Raw genomic sequence first — 23,359 nt, 5'->3', positions numbered from 1 at the left:
ATAACTTGTTAAAATACTATTAAAGGTACTCCAATTAGCAGTTACACTTTCATAATCTCAGAGCTTTACAGTGCTTGCTATTTACTTGAGTTATAAACACAGCTCCAAAAAATAGATTTTCCTAAATGTTGTGCTAGAGTGATGGAAACTTCAAAAATATTTAGTAGAGCTTAAAGTATTTTAAAAATCTATGTGTTGCCTTTTTTTTCCTTTTGTAATAGGTTTACACTACACAGCCAAAATTTTGTTCTTTCATTCATCTTAATGTCACAGACAATCACATGGTCTCAGAAAAGGCATTTCCCCTCCATCAGGATTAAGATAATATCCAGTATTCCTCATTGTTTAGGAACAATCACATTTTTTAAAGAACATGAGCAGGTTCTATCTAGTTATATTGCTCAATGCTGCAGTTGTTACTCTGCCTTGCATTTGGTTGGATTTAGTTCTGTAACTTTCAGTAAGGAGCAAAAAGACCTTCAATTAGATTACCATTGAAATTCACACATCAGAGCCTATGTGCCCACAAATTCGCTACATTTATCGGGCAGTTATTATTGGTTTCTAACTCGGGAGCAGAGCTGCCTTCCATGAGGACAACTGATGCTCAACAGGGAGCTGAAACACTCAGGAAGAACCTCCCAGCCTGTGGCAGTGCTCAGCCCTCCATTTAAGACAGGAATCTAACAAAACACTCTCTTGGACACAATGTCAATTGCTCTTCAACTCCCCAGGGACTGTAATCATGTTTGCCTTTTCTATCCAGCATGGCTTTGCACAACCTTGAGGTCCCAGGAGCTCCCTCCACACTGTGTTACTGGAGAAACTGGGCACGGTTTCCTTGCAGACAGAGACCCCAGGGTTCCTTGGACTCTGCTATCAGTGGAGCTGAATTTGTTCAAGGATTGATTAGCACAGCAATAATTCATGGGCATACAGGGGAAATCCTCCAGTGCTGATTTTACAAACAATGAGGTTGATGATTCCGATAAATCAACTTCATTCATGCTGTCTATAAATAAGTAATGTCCCAGACTGAGCAGAAGCTGGCTCAAGATGTAGTGTTCTGCTTGTTTCTGAAAGCTTTGGGAATTTCCATTCTCTTTCATCCATTTCTGGACCAAATTCGTTCTGTTTCATTTTCCTAATCAACCTCCACTGCTCTTGTGTTCCATGTCATGTATGCTGGCCAGCACTGGAGTCTGACTTCTCAGTGCATTTTGAAAGATTTAGAACATTTCACTTGAGCTGCTCGATTAAAAATGATCGGTGGACTGGTACATCTCTGTGAAGAGCTGCATTGTTTTTTCTCTCACGTTCCAAAAGAACCACACAGCACAAGTTGTGACTCCTCCTCTAGGATGGCACTGTCTCCATGAATCTGTCGCTGTTGCAGAATGGGACAATGGAACTGTCATTTGGTGCCAGCCTCCTTCCCCACAGAGGCTGCAGCACGAGGCAGGATTGGGCATTTTCCCACTGATTCCACTGGAATCTTCAAACTTCTAAGGAAGAGGGGAGGTGGTGCCCCTGAGAGATAAGAGCCCAGGGTGAAGAGCAGTCCCTAGAGGCAATGGGGAGAAGTCTGGAAAGAGAACATTGAGAAGTGTTTGGATAGCATTTCTCTGCCCTGAAACGTTCTGTTGAAAAAGCTTGTTACTGCATAGACAACCCCAAATTTCCCAAAACTTTTAATGTTGACTTCTAAAAAAGCTTTGTTGTTGACTTCCATGCTCTGGGAGCATTGCAGAGCGTGGCTGTTCCCCTCTCCTGTTGTGAGATGCCTTCAGTGGGTGTTTGAGTTACAGCCTCTGGATTTTCCACTCAGCCACAGCGTTAAAAAAGAATGTAATAAAATGGCTTGCAAATACAAAAGCCAAGAATGACTGGACTTTAGCCTTAAGAAAGGAATAAAGCACAGCAAGACTCATTAAATAATGAGGATAATCAACCAGTGAGAGCTTTAGATGAGCCATTTGGGGGGTGACAGGTAGGAATAGGAAAGTCATGTTACCTCTGGCTAGATCATTAATGAAACCATTGCTAGACCACACTGCCTGGTCACAGCAACTGCTCAACAAAATATTTGGAAAACAGCTGCAAGAATGATTCAAGAACAAGAAAACATGCCTTGTAGGAAGACGCTAGATAAGCTATTTAGAGCAGAATAAATTATGCTATGAATCCTATCTGGCTTTAGAATCACTAAATGTCTGTGGCCTAAAGACAAAGCAGTGAATTCCTCACCACCTCATTAGCCTCAAGAGCTACAGGAGTGAAATCAGCTGAATCCCAGCCCTGGAGGCCTCACTGTGCTCCCACCACAGGGAGCAGACTGGAAATGTTTTTCAAATATTGTAAATATCAGATGGGCAGAAGTATTTGCTCAGCAGAACATAGATCTCATCCATTGATGAGGTGACAGGGAATGGTGAGGTTTACTCAGAGCCCTTCTTTTGGAAAACATTGGCTCTCAGATGTCTATGTGTGACTGGTGGTAGACGATTACAAGAGCAATTCAAAGCATTTAGTAAAATTTACATATAAAATGGGGGGTTTAGGCCAATTACAGGGTAAAATAGCATGCTTTTGATTTGCCTTTCAGAAGAATGTAGCTAAGCTGCAGGGTAAGTTTGGGGTAGAACATTGATTTGGCTGTAATCAAATCTTGTTTGTCATGAAGGAGGGAGTGGGGGAACATTCCTTGAGCATCAAGTCACTGGAGTTCCTGGAGATGACCTTTATGCACGGAAGTGAAGAAGGGCTTGGTCAGCCAAGGGTCCTGTAACACCAGCTCTTACCTGCCCTGGGTGTGTTGGCCACAAAATATTGCAGGACTGCCTTTCAGCCAAAGCAGAAGGGGATATTTCCAAGGACAACACTGCAAGTGAGGCTTCTGGCTAAAGTGGGAACCAGTCACAGAGCTCAGCTGAGCTGATTGTCATGGATTGGCCTGCATGTCTGTCCTTACGGTCTTTCTTACTCTTCTTTTTTACTGTCTTCCTTCGGTGGCTGCTGGATTGTAGCGTCCCCAGGGCTTTGATTTGCTGTCTCCAGAGCATTCCCAGCTTCAGCTGCAGCAGTGCAACATCTTCTGAAGGGTGGTCCACAGCAACAGAAATTAAGTTTCCCAGACAGTGACCCAAACAAAATCAAAGCAGTGTGTGACACCTAATCCCTGAGTTTTATTTTCTCCACCTGGATTAGCCAAAGAAAGGTATTCTGAAGAAAAATACTACCCAAAATAGGATTCAGAAATGCACATGAGGCACTTAGAAGGTCCTATAAAAATGCACTGCCCACATTCACTTTGTTTTCTGATAGAATATTCAAAGATCCTATTTCTTAAAGCCTGGGATATGTAGTTCCAGTTCAGTTACTTAGATGCCTGACTATTATGGGAACCAAAGGGAATTAGAGATCTGAATATATTTGATCTAAATGCCTTTGAGGTGTTTTTGAGTTTCAGTGCCTAGCTGGGACAGGGATCCTCAAACTCCAGCCACAGAGACCCTTATTTAGAAGCTATGCTGTACAAAAAGAAGACCACTTATAAAACAGACTTTTGAAATCATTCTTCTTCAAACAAACTCCTACCAGAACACTCTTGTCCTGTCTGGTGTAAGCTCCAGAGAGCAGAAGACATCTGTAGAGTGGAGGGGAATTCCCAATTCATTACAAGAGATTTCACAAAACTGCATTTAGGAAGGAAGGAAAAATATTACCCAGTGAGCAAACACACAGTCAGTATCCCCAGGGACATCAGCTGCTGGAGAACAGACCCCATTCACTGTGTCAGTGACTTCTCATCACAGAAATAACCCTAAAAGGTGCCTTAGAAGGAACTTGCCGACCAAGATCTGTCCTTTTGCTCATGTTCTGATTTTATCCTTTTTCCCAGATAAAAAAGAAACAGACTCAGGCATTTCTAGTGCCAGCAGGTCAACCAGAACTGCAGTTGTTCTTATACTGGTGGCCATCCCTGGGAGTGTTCAAGGTCAGGCTGGATGGGGCATTGAGCAACCTGGTCTAGTGCCAGATATCCCTGCCATGGCAGGGGGCTTGGAGTTAGACTGTCTTTAAGGTCCCTTCCACCCCAATAATTTTATCATTTTTGGATTATTCTTTGTTAAGTAACATTCACCAGGTATGTGTAATCATAGTGAACAGCCAAATGCACAGATTAATGCTCAGAGCTTGCTGCCTAGGGCAGAAGATGGCCCATGTGAAAGTCTGAGGCTTGAAGCAGTCTAATTTGCCCAAAAGCATGAGAAAGTCTTTCCACCCAGGCAGGTGCCACCATTCCTGCTTGTTCACAGGCTCCTGGCTTCTTTCTCTGAAGCAGCTGGACCTTAATTTGTTGGCAGGAAGGCACTAGAATAAATAGATGACTTTTCCCTTCTGATGTCACATTAGACACTGCTTGGCTCTTGTGTGTATTCTGGCTGAGGGTTTCACAGTCTTTGGGTTCTGCAAGCACTTCTTCACTGGCATGGAAGAAATCCCCCTGATGTGCAAATCCACTCTCCCGTGCCACAGCTAAGCGTGGCTGAGAAATTGCATCCTAGCTTGGTGTCATGCAGAGATTTATGTGTTGCTTTGCTCCATTAATCAAACTGAAAATGTTCTGAGAGTTCAGCAGACAATTTATGTCCCATTTCTGTCAGTGCAGTGAACATTGCTGCTGTCTGGCTGAAGGGCTCTTCCACAGGTGCAGTTCAGTCCCAAAAAGTTACTGAAGAAAGCACAATGGGAGAAGGGTTTGGCAAAGATTGGCCACTGACCGGTGGATCTGGGGCAATCTGGGCATTGAGAACATCAATGAAAATTGTCACATTGTCCCCAGAAATGCCAACGAAGCACAGATTTAAAAACAGAGGTCCCAGCTCAGACCAGTTCCTGGTCCACACACCAGGTCCATCCCACACAATATTCCACCTACACCTTGTCTGTGGTCAAGCTCTGTGTTGAGGTCCATTAGCAGAACCCCAGACACACAGACTTGTGACAAAGCCTTGGAGGTGACCCAGAATAGCTATTCAAACTCTAGTAAGCAATACCCAGCTAATTTATGACCTAGCAATCATTTTTAAAGCAGTGTTTTACGCATTCTGCACGTGGTCAAAACCACCTAGTGAAGGGAGGGGAACATCTGCCCTGCTGCACCATCTGGTGCAACCCAGACTGGAGAGAAATGAGGGCCAGGACTGTGCAAATATTCAGCCTCATTTTACTGCAGCCCTGACTGCACTCAGTGTTAAAGGCCAGGTCGTTTCAGTGCTTAATCAATACATCAATACAGTCAGTAAATGACAAGGGGAGTTCATATTTGTCTTGTTACTCCAAGATTGCTCATAAAGTCGAGTTCACAATCCCATAAAGGAGCCTGCATTACCCCAGTGGCTGGGAAGGAATTCCGCATTGGCTTCCCATAGGCCTGTCCACGGAGAGAACAGGAAAAGATAATAACAGGGTAAGTAAGAGTAAACTGGAATAAAGCCAAAAGCAAGGCCTACAAATCTAGCAGGGCAATCTCAGCTCATAAATATGACCCACCAAGTGGATACTCTGAACAGACTTTTGCCTGACAGAGGCAGACTGATAAACTCGTGGTATAAAAACACCATGAATTTTCACATGCCAAAGCCATTTATTTCACAGGCCAAAGCCATTTATTTTCACATCTGTTTTGCCTGCTTGAGTGTGGTGGAAATTTTAGCACCGATACATTAATCTGGACGTCACTGTTTCAAGAGCCAGGGATCATTTGATTTGCCAGCGTGAGCCATTTGGTCCCCATGGCATTCAGAGCCAGGAATCCAAAGACAACACTCGAGGTTGAGCCAACAAGGCAGTTTTGCTGGAGTGGTAGCTGCAAATTCAGAGGTGATATGGGCAGGAAGAATATCCTCTGATGATGAAACAGGTTAGAGCAATCAACAAGAAGAAAGAAAATGTAAAGTTTGATGGGCAAAAGAAAAAGCAGGAGAGGAGAAAAAAAGGGGGGAAAAAAATAAAAAGGAAAAAAAAAGAGAAAAAGTAAAAATATAGGACTGGTGGCATGCAGAAATTCACAGCAGAATGCTAAGGGACAAGATGTAGAAGCAGAATTAAATGTGATATGTAAGCTGGGTAGATTCAGGATGTATTTTTCCAAGAGCCCTTGCAATTCTTATGCCTTGTGTGGGGGAAGAGTAATGGTCGGACACCACCAATCTCTTTATTCCCCCTCAGCATTTCCCAGAGGTGACCAGGAGCCAAAGTGAGCTGCACAAGCCATCAATCACTGCTCAGTGTGTGGCTCCACAGACCTGCTGCAAAACATCCACCGTGACTTCATGGACCACAAAGCACAGATAAGAGTCTAGGAGTTAAATCCTTCTGGCAAAGCGTAGCACACTCGAGGTGGACTGATCCTCTATCCAAACAGCTTATCTCCAAACCATATTAATTACTGGAACATGGCAGCAATTTGTATCTGCACCAGGGCTTTTTGCCAGCACAGCTCTCTCAGTCAGATGCCACCAAGAAAGAGATGGGCCAGCAAAGCTTCACAGCAGAGTAAATTTCAGTGCAGCTTTAAAGTTTTTTAAGCACTGAAGACGTCTTTGCAAGCAGGACCCAACCCAGTCTGCCTGTGCTCAGGGTGAGCCAGCAGGAGAGGCAGAGCTGGATAACCCTGTCAGCACTGATGTGTGCTCTCTTCAAGCTGATCTGCACCTCCATGTGCCTCACAGCTGTCCTAAGAGCATCCTGCTTTGCAGGAGCTCTGCAGGCTCCATGCACATTCCACCAAGGACTGACAGTGCAACTGCTGTTTGCAGCCCTAGAGACCGCGTGTCCTCCTAAACACCACCTCGGCCAGCTGTGCACTGCAGCTGGAAAATTGCCTTCAGCTGAAGGGTACATATTCCCACAGCTGGTCCTTGAGCAGGGTAAAATCTTCAGAGCAGGTCTGGCTCTTGCATTTCTTGGCACAAAGGGGACTGGAGGCCTGCCAAGGTTGCAACTGGGGGGGAAAAAAGCACATTTCCCACTGCCTCCGGTGAGCTGTGCTGGCCACCTGTAACCCCCACTGCTTCTGAGAAGGCAGCTAAGAAAAGCAGGAGTGTTGCCAGTAACTTACACAGTTCATACCCCTGCTGGAGCATTCTGGGATTCCCTACACCACAAGAAGTTGAAAACCATGGTGCCAGGGAGAATTGTTTTAAATTATTTCATTCAAGTCAGGTTGAAGGAAGAGGATGGGGCATCTGGACTGTCTCCTGTCTGTGTTGGTGCCCATCTCCCCACTCTTGTACTTCTTCCCCAAGCCCTCCCACCCTTGGGCATCCATGCCCAGTGTCCATGAGTCCCCTGGGAGCTGCAGAGTGCAGAGCTGAGATGAGGAGAGGGAGCTCTCTCCCCTTCCCCACCTCCTCTTCCAGCGCACATCACAAGGCAGCCCCAGCAGTGGGTGAGGGCAGCCCATCCTGCCCTCATCAGCAAGTCTGGTCCTCACTGAGACTTTGTACTTCCAGGGTGTCAGGTTTGCTCTGTTTATGTGCTGACAACACTGCTGTGTCTCTGCAAGCAAATAAAGCTGCTGAGTAGTCAGCCTGTCCAGTCACACTGGCAGAGACTTTCAGTCCAAGAGATTTCAAACAGGACATTGTTCCCCAGTGCAGGAGCTATTAAATTCCATAAATTTGTACCTGCTTTTCTACTACAAATTTTATCACCAAACAAAAAAATAATCAGCAAGATACAGTGTGGTGTTTTCAAGTCACTTTTTTTTTTATTGTTCAAAATAACTATTACTCATTCCCAGCCCTCATTAATTGCAAGTTGTGATCACCTGATGGGCACCAGTCTGAGCCTGTTCCCCCATTCCTGACAAAGCTTTATGTTCGTTCCTATGTTCTGCCACTTGTCCTCATGTTTAAAAAAATTAATAGTCCATATGCTGCAACAATATAATTATTTTAAGCAACCTTCCTGACAAATGTTTGGAGGCTTCCTGTTGACTAATGGGTGGAACTGGACTGCCCCCCTTTCTTTCCAGTTGAGTAGTAATGATTTAAGCAGATTAACTGGTTAACTAAATGTCATTAACCTAGATCATGTCCTTTACAAGAAATAACAGTAGTTACAGGAATCAGCTAATAATGGGGTTCATCCAAAGGCAATGAGAAAACATTTTTGTCAATGCCAAAATTTGTCAATGGGCTCAAAATGAAGTTCAACATGATTTCTGCTAAAGGAGTAAATATGCTGGATGTGATCAATAAACTAAGCTTTCCTTCATTTGCCGCAGAATGTGGTCAACATCTGTGAAAATGTTCAAGTTGCTCTTCCTTCCTGTCCTTCAAATCATGCACCACATAGCCCCAGGCACTAAACACTGCCACTTCACCTGTGATGGCACAGGGCAGGACAGCTGCACCTCCAGTGAGACCCACCAAACACCAGCCACTGCTGAATGCTTCATCATTTCACAGCCTGGAAGAAATAAAATAATAAAAAACCCTCCCAACGATCCATGACCAATCCACTCCAATGCCCATGGTGGGGAGGCAGGAATCCTGTGCTTTCAAGCCCAGGATGTTCATTTGGTGGCTGCAGAGACAGGCAAATGTCCCCCTGTCTCTGGGACCCTGGTGGCAGCAGTGTGTGCAGCTCATCGCCCTTGGCTGTTTGTACAGAAATAAGATCTTGGCATAAGGATTTGATTTTGTTGTGATTTAAGTTGCCTTCAGTTTGGGTTGAATAGATGTGCTGAGTTCAGGATGCCCAGTGGAGGACACGTGCTAATGTGTCTATTGGCATTTTGGGATAAAAACACATCAAAATGAGGTCACTGACCTGTGCATAAATAATATTTAATAACATTTCTTGTTTCTCTCTTCCAGTAACCGTGACTGTGGGAGGACAACAACACTTGCTGGGGCTTTATGACACTGCAGGGCAGGTAAAGGACTGCAAAACATTCATCATTATCTTTCCCCATGGTTTGTTTGTTTGTTACTATCATACACTGGGGTTTGTTGTTGGTAATGTCTGTGGAGTTTGCTGGGGTTTTTTTTCACAAATAACAACAATCAGTTTTGAGTTGCAATGGTTGAACTGCTAATCTTCTCCCTTTTGTTTTCATTCTGTTTCAGCAGTAAAACATACACAAATACACTCATCCCTAAGATTGTGTTTTGCCTAATCACAAAAAACAAAGCCTGATGAGGCTGTGCAGCCCCCATATATCCACCCCCTACTGCAAATACCATGCTTTATGTAGTCAGTGTTTTCTTACCTTTACCACATGGTGGCATTGAAGACACAGAGAATAAGAAGTTTCAAGATTAGAAAACTGTTATAATTGAGCACCAGTCCATCAGTCACCAGCTGTTGGCCTTTTAAGTGGTAACCCAGCCAGATTTGCATCCATCCCAACATCCCAACGTTCTTCTCCCAGGACAAGGGTGTCCATTACAAGGGAGTCTGTATCCCATGCTTACTTACATTTAGAATGCTTCTGCTGTTTGCACTGTCCACACTCTGATATGGTGTGATTGCACTCAAAGCTTGCAGAATAATTTCACCCAAAGGAGAGGAGGAGAAATCATTTCTCACTGCTTTGCTCTGCCAGCAGAAGGGCAGAAGGAAGTACAGGGAGCAACACATTTTTTGTGGTGAAATTTCCCTGTCCCGACTCCAAATGCCAGTGAGTGACAAAATAAAGAAAGGGACACAATCTGCACGGAAACCTTGCAAAAAATCATCTGCTGAGAGCAGAGGGAGGAGGTTCCAGGTTCTTCACAGACTGGGAATGTTGTAACCCACATCCACCAGCTCCTCCAGTCACAGCTGACACTGAAGCCAGCAGGAGAGAAAGCAGATTTGGGAACTTGCTTCACTCCCTCTGGGTTCCAGCAGCCCTGGATGCAGGGCTTTGCTTTCACCAGGAGCTCTTCTTGGCTGTACTGGTTTTGGCCATGACTGACTGCTATGAAAGGCACAAACAGTGCAGAAGGAGAGTTTGCTGTCTGCAAAAGGCCACTTCTTACAGAATATACTTTGCAGCACTCCGCAGAGAGATCAAAAAACCCACACCAGAACAGACTGTCACTTCCAGAAAAACCTGCACTCAGAAGAACTGGGGCTTTGATGCTTTGGGTTTCACTTTTTAAATTTTATTCTTATCATGTTTCTGTAGGCAGCATCAGTCTTAGTTGCTCTGGTGGCCCTTACAGACCACACATCCTTCCCATCCACATGGTGAAAATGGATGATCCATAAGATGATCCCAAAATATGACCCAAGTTTTTGCCCCATGTCCAAAGCCTGTTCAGTCTTTTATTCTGTGTTCACAAACCCTGAGCTCAGAGCCTGTGCCACGATCCATCAGCCCTGCAAGCCTTTGCAAGCCAGACTGGAGTTATATTCAGTTCCCAGTCAGTTTTCACCCCATGCCTTAATATTCCTACTTGTTTTGTAGGGCTGACAGTTCCACCTGCCACCCATTTCCACAGCAACACCTCCTCTCATTTGTCCTCCTGAGCCAGAAGGAACACTCAGCTGTCTCTTTGACAAGCCTCACCCCTCCATCCGTTCCTCATCATTTTGCCATCCCCTGCTTCAAACTAGACAGTTCACCACCTGCCTCCAAGCCCTTTCTCTAGCTCACCAAGCTCGGGTCCCTTCCAGACCCTGCTCCAGAGGACGTGGCTCTCTAGCCAGAGCTCAGAGCGTGAATCAGCCCTCGATGACTCGATTGTCCCCGTGGAGGCTGGAGGGATGATGCTTCCCACATGCTCCAGTTATAACAACAGATCATCTGGGTTGTTTCCTCCCTCCTTCTCCTTGTGCTGTGTGGCTTTCCAAAGGCATCAGTGTGAAGTCATAGCCAGAAATAGCCCTTGACACTGCGATGCTATGAAACATATGCTAATGAAATAACAATTGAAAAATGTACTCCTGCAGCAGGACCCTCTGTCAGCCTGAAGGGAGAGCTGGCAGAGACCCCAGATTTGAGGTATCTGGTTCTCTGTATCCCTGGCACAAATGGTCCTAGGAGGAAAACTGTGGTCTTTTTGCTGGGCTGGACTCAGGTGCAAAATGCTTTAGCAGAGTGTACAAGAGATCAGCACAGCAACAACATAAAAACAAAAAGAAAAAGCCAATTCTGCTGCATTTTTGGGGCCCAAACACTGCTGAGCTGATGGCCAAGGTGGAGGGGAGGGAGCAGCACCAGCTGATCTTGGTCCTGGCTAGTCACAGGCAAATAACTCAGCAGGGCTAGGTCTGGCACTGGCATTTCCAGACCAAACCAGTGGCCAGGCAACATTAACTGGGAAGCCTAGAACTCCCTAAATAGCAGGCAGCACAATGCAAGCACGAGCTGGGAAAATAAATAAATAAAAATAAATTATTGATCAGCCACAGCCCAAGCCCACAAGGATTCGAGTCCCTTCCCAAACACGACTGTCACACGCTACAGCACCCCTCCCTTGATAGGCCCCATCCCTATGCAAATGTTCAGTCCCTTTTTTACATTATTTGTGTGGTTGACCATCTCAGAATGAGAAATGACCCAGTAGGGCTGTCTTTCCTAAAGGTCCATGGCAAGGTTTTATTTTATTTTATATTATTTTATTTTTTTTTTTTTTATTTTTTTTTTTATTTTTTTTATTTTTTGTTGCAAAGCTATCAGGCCTCCTCCTGGAGAGCAGGTACAGAGAAGGGGTCCTTGTCTGATGTGGTCTGGAGGATCCTGTTCATGTACAGGAGCCCAGATTTACTCTTATCCATGATCTTTGTGTTTTAACCTGTCTGTGAAAAATCCCATGTGCCCTGGTGGGAGGTGAGACCTCTGCTATGAAATACATGGCTGTCCCTGCTTACAACTTATATAATGCTCTGTGCTGATAGCTCAAATCAGGAATGCTCTTCCTGAAAAAAAGGATTTTCTAGGGATTCAGAAGGAACAAGGAAAATGAAATTAATGCATATTCCTGGAGCTGTCACAGCCAAGCAGAGCGCTCATGGCTTTAATCTGTAGTTTTAATGGTACAGTAAGTCCCAGCCCCTCTAAATATGCACGTCTGGAATATTGAAAATGGCTATATTTTGCCAATTTCCTCCCAAAACTCCTAGATGAGGATTCCTTGAGGCTTGCTGCCACCACGTGGCTGGCTCAGGAGCTAAACCAAAAGCTCAGAAAGAGCTGAGCCTTTCAGGAGCTAAACCAAAAGCACAGAAGGTATCTCTGCCAAGCAGCCGGTATCAGCCCGTGGTGTCTGTGCCATAATCAACATCAGGTTTGATGTTCTGGCTTCAAATAATGTCCCATATTCAGGCCAGGCTTTCCTAACCCACAGCATGCACATAAAACTGTCTCTACAATGCAATTTCTCCTCTGATCCCACCACCTTGGCATCCACTTTGTCTCTATTAACCTCTGCTGGGAGCTGGCTGCCATCTCCAGAGCCTTGGATAAATCTCCTCTCACTGAATTTACTTCTTCATGAGCTGCATCGCTGGTGCACCCACAAACATCTCTGAGGGGTTTTTTCCTGCTATTCCTTGAATGTAGATAATCCACTTTCTTGGGAGGTGATAAACCCAAACACCTCCTCCTGTAAATCCTTTTTCAGATCTTTCTATGCCACTGGAAAGAGACAGTTATGCCACTTGAAAAATACTCTGGTTTTACCCCAAATACTGTGGCTGTGAGGGCTGGAGGTAGTAAATGAGAATTTATTCTTCCTGTCAAGTTACGTTTGGGACAATAAACATCCAGTTAGACAAAACAAAACATTTTGTTTGTGTTTCAGGATGCTTTTTAAAACTTTTCTTTCCTGCCACTAAGCTAAATTTGGGCTCATGCTTCCTTTCAGAATAAATAATTAAATTTTCGGGGATTTTTTTTAGAAACAGTTGGTGCAAACTGGTTTTGAGTAATTCACTGGTGTCTTTTGAAAAGTGGTGTTGATCCAGAAGGAGGCTGGGTCAATTTATTACTGGATAGTAAGTGAAAAAGAGACTTCAGAAAGGTGATTTGCCAGTCTCACTTCACAATTAAGTCCCCTCATTTTCAGACCCAATCAAAGCAAGGCAGAAGTAAGGCTGCACTAAAACACCATCTATTCTGACACACACTGATAGAGTCCTGCATCACTTTCTCCTGCAGGACAGGCAGCAGCTTACATTGTTCCTCCCCTAATGTGGGTTTTCCCTGCCTAGAATAAATGTTCTTGAGTCTGAGAAACAGCACCCAGGTGTCTTTTTCCCCCTTTTATTAACTAGTCTGTATCTGCAAAGCAGATCATACCAGTTGAGTTTTCACACAATTATAACTAAAAGTGACCAGACTGCAGAGATTTGAGACTTGTCCAGAATGCAGAAACTATAAACTGCAGATCTGCATCACAGTCAGGCTTGACAGCAGCACATATTATTGTTTCCCACACTCCAACTTTGTGCTCCTTCCCCTTTTTTTAATTCTGCAACCCCTAAAAAAGCGTTTGGAACAGATGTATCCCCTCTAAAAAGCATCTGTTTCATTGCACTGAAGTTTTCTAAGAGGTTTCATTGAATAGTACCCACCAGACACAGCTACAAATGCTCCCACTGTCAGAAAGAGCCAGGCTATCCCTTTCACATGGCTTGGGAAACCTCTGCTTGCTCTCAGCTTCTCAAGCCTGAAAACAGACCTAAATTCTTCCCTGAACCTCAGCTGTCATCACAGCCCATGACATATCACAGCTGTGAGTCTAGTGTCAGAAAATTTGCCTTCTTCACCACTAGCCCATGGAGAAAACATCCCTCCTTCCACCATCCATGGCCTGTGGAAACACTAAATCACCCACAGTGAGTAGCCAGGTACTGCAGGCTGGATTTGATCTGCTTTTTGCTTTCAGCATGAGTGTCTTCTGCTGGCTGGCACATTGCTGTGCACCGTGCAGGGCTGTTCAGCATCACCTTCTGCACCACCATCTCCACAGATAACACAAACAAGACTTGTTCACTCAATCACAGGATGATTGAGGTGGAAGGGACCTTCAAAACTGTCTAATTACACACACATACACACCCACCCACCCCACCAGGAATAGGGACACCTTTCACTAAACCAGGTTGCTCACAGCCATCCAATGTGGCTTTGAGCACTTCCAGAGATGGGCATCTTTTAGCTCTTTTTGGTAAATTGCTGATAAATCAGCACCTTTGCCCTCTGAGGGGTGACTCCCCACTCCAGCTGTCACCTGGAGCTCGGGAAGTGTGAATGAGTATGGACAGTGCTGACCACTCCATCAAACCCAACGTGACGTCCCCCCTTGCAGTCACCCCCTCCTTGTGACACTCTTGCTGTTGTCCCCTGGCAGGAGGACTACAACCAGCTGAGACCCCTGTCCTACCCCAACACAGATGTGTTCCTGATCTGCTTCTCCGTGGTCAATCCTGCCTCCTACCACAACGTGCAGGAGGAGTGGGTGCCTGAGCTGAAAGTCTGCATGCCCAACGTGCCTTATGTCCTCATAGGAACACAGGTAAAGCCACTGCTGAGCATCTGGAAAGGTTTCCTGTTTAACTCAGAGGAAATTCAGCCAGATTTTCCCATTAGAGGAAAATGCAGGGACTGGGAATGGAATCCAACATGCAGGTGTCCAGAGTGGCAAAGCTCATCCCATCTTTTTATTCAAATATATATTAATGTGTCATAAAAACCTATAGGGAGAAAAGTTTTCATACAGGTCTCTAATGAGGAGGAAAAAAACCATCAAAGTTTGTGGCTAGAAGCTGAAGCTAAACTTCAAACTAAATTTTAAGAATGGGAGTCATCAGCCAAATGACATGGGAAGGAAGTAGCCTCCCTTCATGCTTTTGCATCAACATTACAACTGGTGACTCACCATCCTGCTTGTGTTACAGTGATTGTCAGACTGAATGATCAAACCCCTTTATTTTGGCCTGAAAATCTATTAATCTGTCAATCAAATAAAAATGCTTTAAATAAGGGTTTGTTACCAAGACACAGAGTGGATAGAGACTGTGAGGGTAGGGATTCAACCACGTGGAAAATGTCAGAGCACTGCACAGTAACCTAAGTCCAATTAGAGAAACAGATCAAATTCTGGTCAAAATCAGTCTTCATGCCACAGGAAAGGCAAATAATTCAAACACTGGCTTTGTTTTCTACAACGGAATAATCTAAAACACCCATTTAAAAATAAAAGCATTATCTTTTGGATCACACGGTCTGAAAATGGTCAGGTTTGAAATCCCAGAATACTTCACTTTGATGTTTTCTGTGGAAACAAAGGATTTTGTTTCAAGTCAGACTGAGCTGTGTCTGTCTGGCCTGTCAAGGTGGGGTTTGGGTGATGCAGTGGGGGGTTGCAGCAGCTTCCCCTGCCAGTGGGGTTCTTTTCTGTACCATACCCATCTGAGCTGTGGCCCAACAACCTGCAAAGGAGAGCTAATTCATGGTAAATGGGAAAAAAGAAATGGTATGTAAATGTGCAGTTAATTTCTGAAGTATTATCTGAGTTGAGTGGTACAGATGCCCTGATGTGGGTCTGTAAAGCCATGAGTATCTGCCTCAAGAATTACAGCACAGATTTTGTGTATTTGGCACTAGATTGACCTCCGGGATGATCCCAAAACTTTGGCGCGGCTGCTTTACATGAAGGAGAAACCACTCACCTATGAGCACGGAGTGAAGCTGGCAAAGGAGGTAACAGCTTCTTCTGATGCTACATGAGGCTGACTGACCACAGCTTTCCTCTGGGTTTCTTTCCTTCAAGGCTCCCCCGAGGCCCATTGGTCCCAGACAGAGATTGGAGCCTCTGTTCAAACAGGCTGGACCCAGGCACACCTTGTGACCCCTGAGCCTGCACTGTTGCTGCAGTGTCATTTGGAACATAGAATATCCTGAGTGGGGAGGGACCCGAAAGGGTCAATGAGTCCAACTCCGGGGCATGCACATGACAGCCCCAAAAATCACGCCATATGTCAGAGAGAATGGTCCAAACACTTCTGATCTCTGGCAGGTGCCATGACCGAGCTCTAAGGAAAGCATGGAGGAACACAGGACAGCAGGTGGCAAATGGGCATCAAAACAGATTTTCCTGCCTGTTTTATCTAAGTCAAGTGTTTCTTGCTCAGGGTTCTGCTAGGAGATGCATGTAGCAAACCCCTCTCTGCAGTTAAGCCACCTCCTGTCAAACTCCTCCCTATCCCTTATAAAAGCACAGACAACTGGATTCCCACTTATCCATTGCACTTCAGGAAACAGAGAAGGTGCTCCCAAAGTTTCTGTGGGATTGTACATTTCTGCTAGAAAGGCAGGGGACTAGAAGCACTTCCCAAGTCCTGGGGTGCAGGATTCTGGATCCTGGCCTTGTCCCTTTATATACTGCAAGTGCTATTATTGTCCCTGGCCCTCAAAATCAGAGCATCCATGAGCAGAACAAGCTGAATAAGCCACAAGGTTGCGGTTGCTGAATAAACTGAGGCTGCTTTCCCAGGCCTCTGTGGGTGTTTGTGTCATGCCAGCATACCCAGGAGACTCCTATCTCAAAATGATGCTTCCCCATTCCCAGAAACCAGCTGGAAGCCCTCCCCAGGTAGCAGCTCCCTGGGACTGGCGGAGGCAGGACACAAGAGTGACAGTTCAGGGGAGAAGAGCCAAGTGTGTGAAGGGGTTCAGCTACAACCCAGCGTTTCCTCAGAAGCCTCCCCAGCTGCACAGGCAGGAGGCCAAGCTCCTGGTCCAGCCCTCAAACACGGGTGCAGCCCCCCTCTCTCTGAAGGGTTGTGCAGGGAATTCCTGCAGCCATTCACCCCCATGTGGTGAGATACTCATGTTGATGCTGATTCCTCAGGATGACCACATGAGCTTGTCCCTTCACCCCACAGGCAGCCAGATACAAACAGAGAAATGGTCTGAATGCAGAAAGATGCTGGAGCAGCATCACTCTGTGTCTCCCAACAGTGGATACTGACTCTCATTTTCCCTCCTCTCTTTCAGATCGGAGCCCAGTGCTATCTGGAGTGCTCAGCACTCACACAGAAAGGCCTTAAGACTGTCTTTGACGAGGCAATCATGACCATTTTTCACCCCAAGAAGAAGAAGCGCTGTGCTAAGTGCCACAGGTGCTGCACCCTCGTGTGACGTCCCCTGGGAAGCAGAGCCAGCTGAGTTCAGTGAAACCAAGCAGGTTAGAAAGGAAATGAAGGTCACACACAACTGAAATGGGGAGCATGACCAGAAAAGGGTCCTTCTTACCCAAATATAGGAGCTCTCCATTCTGTGAAACCTTCAAGTTGTTTCACCCTTGGCCAACTCCTGTCTCTGTGCTTTCCCAACCCTCCAGAGCTGTTTGGCAGCCTGTTTCCACTGCTGCAGACTGCACCAACAGAAACCAGGATGCCTGCTTGGCTCCCCACCTTAGGAATAAGGTGAAGGTGGCTTGCGACAAAACAAAGAGCTAAAGACAGCAAAAGAAACAGGAGAAACTCCTTTTGTGGCCTTAAGTAAGAATTGATCCAAATTAGGAATTTGCAGTCCTTAGGAATTGAATCTGAATTGACTGAAAGCACATGGAGATCTGTAGAAATCTAATATGTAAGATATACACTATAGCTAGGATGTACTTTAAAATTGCTTTTCTTTTATAAGACTTGCCAGTTCAGGAGATACTTTAGTTTGTTCAAACCACGTGGAAGCAAAGGTGGAGTGATTCCAGTTCATTTTCACTTAATGGTGAAACTTCACAGCATCAGGATGTTGCTGCACCCAAGCTATCAAAATGGATCAACATTTACCTCCAGACTCAAGGAATGTTCTTACAACTAAAAAAAAAAATGCAAATAACTGTATTTTTACAGAGGAATGTTCAGGCTGAGCCATGTTTCCTTAAGCTGGGAAAGGAAGTACAGAGTTGTAGCATTAATGTACTGGAACAAAGAAATTCTACCACCAAAGAATGTTGCCCTAGACATGAAATAGCAGTATGGAACAATCTCTCTTCTAACTGAGAACAAGAATGAGACACATTGCCATGGCAACTGAGAATTTACCTTACAGATCAGCTGGATTTCTACATCTCACCCAACAGCCAAGAATAGGAAAAAAAAAAAAAAAAAAAAAGCCAAAGGTTATACTGACTTTAAGCGCTTTGAGGTGATCCAATTGCCTTAAAATTATCCTTTTTTTATGAAGTATTTCTGTAAAAAACCTCATCAAAGTGGAGTTGTGAACTTGTTGACTTTTTATAGCCTCCCTCCTCCCATTCATTTCTTCTCTCACTGCTCCCATTTTTCCATCTCCACAGAGAGTTCTGTTCCACAGTGTGGCTGCAGTCCTCAGGAGTGGACTTTTCCATGAGTGGCAGCTGATGGGCTGCAGCCAACAGCACGGAGATGGGAAGTCCAGCCCACGGAGGAAGGGAAACTCCTGTGATCTCCCCTTGCTGCTGGGTAAATTGTGCCTTGTCACTAAAGCCTCTGCCAGGACCCTGCAGCTTTGCACATCACAGCACACAGACACTCAGAGGTGAAGTCAAGGCTGTCTTGTTACTTGCAGCTGCCTCTGGGTACCCTGGCAGTGCCACAAGTCTGCCTTGTCCTGGGTTTCATTCTCCAAGCAGGAAATCCCAGCACCAGCACACACAGGTTTGAAGATGCAACTCCTTGAAGAAGCTGTGTCTGTCGCCAGCGTGTCCAGAAGTGCCAGGAGGGAGCAAGTGACAGCAGTGGGACACCAGTCCCAGCCCAGGGGCATGGACCCTGCTCCCCTCTGCTCCCCATCCCAGGAGACTGGCAGCCCTCTCCCCTCGGGAAGCACAGCGTCCTGACTGAGAACACTCCTGTCACCAGACAAACCAGGAACTCCAGACCTGGTGTTGGCCAGAGTGATGCAGCAGGACCATGGGAACAGCACCCAGGGCACATGGAAGGAACTGAAGTTGGAGCAGTGCCCAGTCCCGCATCAGGACCAGGCTCATGGATCTGAGCTCCTCCTCCAGCACTAATTCAATTTCATACAACTGTAGAATGCTTTGGGTTGGAAGGGACCTCAAAGATCATCTAATTCCAACCCCAGTTTACCATGGACAACTCCAGAAACCAGCTCTGACACCCCAAAACATTTCCAGGTGGAAATCAACTGTTCTCTCTGACCAAATCCATCAGACTTGAGGCAAATGCTTTGCTCTTCTTTTACCCAGTGGCTTCCACTCACCATCCCTTTCCCTTTGCACACAAGCATGGATGAAAACACAGCTGGGCCATACCTAAGACAAACAAGTTCCCCTCATTGCTGGTGATTTTTTGTGCATATCTTCTGTTTGGCTTTGATATGTCCCAGGCATTAACTGCAGATGGCCTGGCTACTAAAGCCCAGCTCATGCCATGCCACAGAGTTTGTGTCCACCCACAGGCAGAGCAGTGAGTGTTCACTTTAACAGCACACTGTCTATCAGCTGAACTGTAACATGTAAAAATATATATGAGAGGAGTATGAGGAGAACTAGGCATGGATTAAATAAATTCATATTTAGGCTTACAACATGACTAGAAGTCCACTGAAACGACAACAAAAAAGCCTTTATCAGATTTCAGGGAAAGTATATCTGCACTGTGCTGCCTTTTACTACAGTGGAAATTAATTAGGATGATTGTTTTAGCTCATGTAGGTTGCTGGAGGGTGATGTATGAGTCTCTGGTGGAAGAAGGTGAAGTCTGGTTTAGCTGAAGCACAATACAAGGGCTCAGGTTGGAGCTGCCTGCTTTTCTTAGAGCTTCAAAAAATGTGGAAATAGAGGAAATAGAAAATCCAGAGTGACAGCTGAGCTCATCCTAACGTAACGAGCACACTGGAAAAGTGAAATGGAGCACCCTGGCATGCATCAGGGAATGCCACAAATAATCAGATTGGTTTTTTGCCTGCCACTGAGTACCAGGGGTGATTGTTAATCTTAATGGAAAGGCATAGGATTGGCCGTAAAATCAAAAAGCAAGTGGGAAGTTGTAGCTTGATGTAACTGCAGTGGTTTGAGGGAAATAAATTACAAAACACATGGTGATGGAGAAGCTAAAATGCTGCTGTCCTAATGTGTTAAACTGTAACATCCTGAACAAATCCTTACATAGAGGAAGCAGATAGAAAATGTTAATATACATACAAAAAATGTTAAGGCTAAGCAGGGGTTTCTTTGCACTTACAAAATGGAGCATGTCAAGCTTGTGAGGCAGTAAAATTTCAAGTTTTTCAAACTGATTTTGACCAAAATTTGAATTCTGGAAGCTACAAGAGAGGGACAGTGGTTACAATCCACTGAGAAATGGCCTCTGCACTCCAATTATTTTATTTTTTCTTCCAGCAAAAATAAATGTTTTTTGAAAAGCCATGTTTAATGTGGGTCCCATAAACATTATTCCTGTGTTAGGTTATGTACACACACTTGCCCATGAAATGTGGCAATTTCTCCGTGATCTGCCCTGTTACACTATTTTTTGAGGGGAGGCAGGGACAGCACAGGCCAAGAGGCTTTAGAAAGGGATTGTAGGCAGATGTAAGGAGAGTCATTGACTATCTTGCAAGTCATACCTAATGCCTTTTTTAAAAGCAGCAGATGGTGTGTGAACAGGCAGTAAAGCTTATTTTCAGAAAAACCACAACACCAGACATAGAGCAAGTGCAGGCATAAGGCCACAGATATAAACTTCAAGTTATTTTTCAAGCACCATTAGTAATAAGGAAAGAAAATCAATAAAGGACTGCCAGGTGAAAGGAGATGGGTTTACTCACTGTGAGATGAGCTAGAAATCAGATCCCAATTTCACCTTAAAAGGAACACTGTTAAGGAGAGTCATAAAGGTTAGAAACCATCCCTGGAACTTATTTGACAATGTCCCCTTAATGCAGCTGATGTCAAAGCCTTTCCTGACAGACCTGCCTTTGCTAATAGTCTGCTGTCATTTCAAAAGCACTCACAACTTACAGGAAACCTGCTGGATCCTGTAAAACTCATCTCCTTTGGCCTCTTCTGAAACATTCCTGTTCTACCAAGAGTTCTTAGCCTGAAGCTGCAGTTTCAAACAGAGCTCCCAAAGTATCTTCATGCAAACCCCTGCAAGGAGATATTAGAGATATTTGAGAGAGATCTCAACTCGTCAGAGAGTTGTTATCACATTAAAACCACCTACAGATGGCTCTGCCCTTCAGAGCCCTGTGAAAACACCAGGACAGTGGAACTGGGACAGTCCTGCCACTTCCAGCATGATTTGAAGAAGGTCCCACAAAAACTCACCGTTTGTCCTGTGCCTCCCAGAGCTCTGAAAAGTTGGGGAGAAGGCAGAAACAAGGCTCTAACCCCACTCAGGTCCATTCTCATTTGCTCAACTGGATATATGCCCAAGTCCAGTATGACAATCAAAACAATCATTTCAGCAGCTGACATTTGTCACCTTTTTTCTCTTTTGAAGCAATCAAAGCATTCAAAATAGACACAGAACTAAATATAGCTCTGCATCTTAATATGCAATAAAGTTATTCCAAATACTTTTATTAAAGGGGCAGATTTTGGCAGTCCTCCTCATACTGAAGAGAATCTCTCTTCACAAGAAACTGTCTCCAAGTTGTTTGTGTCTCATTCAATCCCACTGGCGCTGCTCAGGTCATGAGGGAGGCTGACTGGTGATCTGTCCTTGCAGTTTAATTATCAAAAACCTCTGCCAGCTGCTCTAGTGGTGGTGGCCTGTGTTCTTTTGAATCCCTTCAGGAATGGTGACCCAATCACTTCCCTGGGCAGCCTATCTCTCCCTTTCATTCATATATGAAAGATGCCCATCTGCATTTATACTTCGCTCAGAGCCTGTGACATTTTCCTGTACTTTTTTTCCCCCAAGTGACACAGCAAATACCTCTTGACTCACCACATGGAAACCTCATCTGGATTAAAAATAATTTGCAGTGGCATCGATCTGTCTCAGGCCAGGATTGTCTAAAAGCACATTTTTCTTCTCCCACAAAGCAGTCCATATGCTCACTTAGCCCAGGGACCATTTGTTAAACAAAGAGGGAGAATGTAGGAATGTGGCTGCACATGCCTTTCTCCATGTATTTTCTTTTTCCCTGGGGAGCACCGTAATATTGTTTTATCCTACATTAAAAAAGGAAAATGTGGAAATAACAGAACATTTTGTTGGTTCACAACTCTATAGGACTGAAGGAGCATCTGCTGTGACAGGAGGTGAGCATGGAGTGAGCTACGTCAGATAACTTCTAGTCACATTTGAGCTCTTTGCAAAAATGAAGACAAATTTCCACTATGAATGTTTATTTTCCTCCTCGTGAATAAAGACCATCTGAAAGCAGGAAAAAGCCTCCCACTGATTTCAGTAGTGGCTTGTGATCTCAGCTGTCTTCACCTATCAAAACAAAACAGGAATAGAAATATTTTTGCATCAAAAAGTCAGGACAAAATCACCAAGTCATGAATGCAACAGAATCACTTCTGCTTCAGGGAAGAGCTGCAAAATCAGGGCCTAGAGCCACAATTAGTCAGTTTGATCCTAAACCTTAAATTTCATTTTAAAATGTTAAGGGGACGCCCATAACTAGAACAGCAACAACAACAACAAAAAAAATCTTCAAATTCTCTTTTCTTCGTTTCAGTTAAAGCTTTCAGAAACATGGGAACAAAAATCTGTTCTCTTGGGCAGTTCCAGGAGCCACACCATAACAGCAAAAAGAGTCAGAAGCTCATTCTAAGAGGAAAATTAGTTCAGAAACCCAGAGCAACAAGCAAAAATCATGTGAATTGCTGTCAGTGGTGAAAAATCTCTTCAACTTTAAAAATATGGATCACCATCCCTTTTCAGATTGTACAGACCATAATGCAGTGTTTGGCTGCTTCTAACTATAATGGTAGGGTGGGATTTTCAAAGATGCTTTATGTTGGCTTCATTTCGATTCTCATGAAGGCAATGGAAATTTTCAATGGGGTTTTCCACATGACTAATGTGGAAAATGTTTGAGCCTTTTTGTTTCCTCGTTTTCTGACCTTTTATTTTGGCTGACCAAGCTTTGAGCACACAGATACACTGAGCCACATCCAAGAATCCTTTATACCTTTTGGCTGCTGGTTAAGGACTCCTGAAAGGAGTTGGGGCATCCAAAGACTTTGCTGAGCTCACCTTTGGAAGCTGGATCCAAAACACCTCAGTTCAACTACTGAGCTGAAGATGAAAGTTACATTTTATTAACAGTGTAATATTCAAGACATGTGCTTGTCTTTGCTTAAAGCCCCTAAATTCATTGCTGTCACTTAATTTCATCTCATGCCCTTCAGGTCACCAGGTTTGATGCAGTTTT

General features: G+C 44.6%; 1 protein-coding gene across 1 annotated transcript in view; it reads left to right on the top strand.

Annotated features, from left to right (window-relative positions):
- Window positions 1-21,451, top strand: part of RHOJ (ras homolog family member J) — a 57,439-nt gene extending 35,988 nt beyond the window's left edge. The window contains exons 2-5 of the mRNA XM_038137889.1: window positions 8,892-8,950; window positions 14,361-14,525; window positions 15,617-15,712; window positions 17,009-21,451. Coding sequence (XP_037993817.1) covers window positions 8,892-8,950; window positions 14,361-14,525; window positions 15,617-15,712; window positions 17,009-17,152 — 464 coding nt within the window. The 3' untranslated portion in view covers window positions 17,153-21,451. The remainder of the gene's footprint in view (window positions 1-8,891; window positions 8,951-14,360; window positions 14,526-15,616; window positions 15,713-17,008) is intronic.
- The last annotated feature ends 1,908 nt before the right edge of the window (window positions 21,452-23,359 follow it).

The sequence above is a fragment of the Motacilla alba genome, chromosome 5, assembly GCF_015832195.1.
Source record: "Motacilla alba alba isolate MOTALB_02 chromosome 5, Motacilla_alba_V1.0_pri, whole genome shotgun sequence".
Lineage (NCBI taxonomy): Eukaryota > Metazoa > Chordata > Aves > Passeriformes > Motacillidae > Motacilla > Motacilla alba.
Note: the sequence above shows the minus strand (reverse complement) of the source record. Positions and strands in the feature narration are given on the sequence as shown.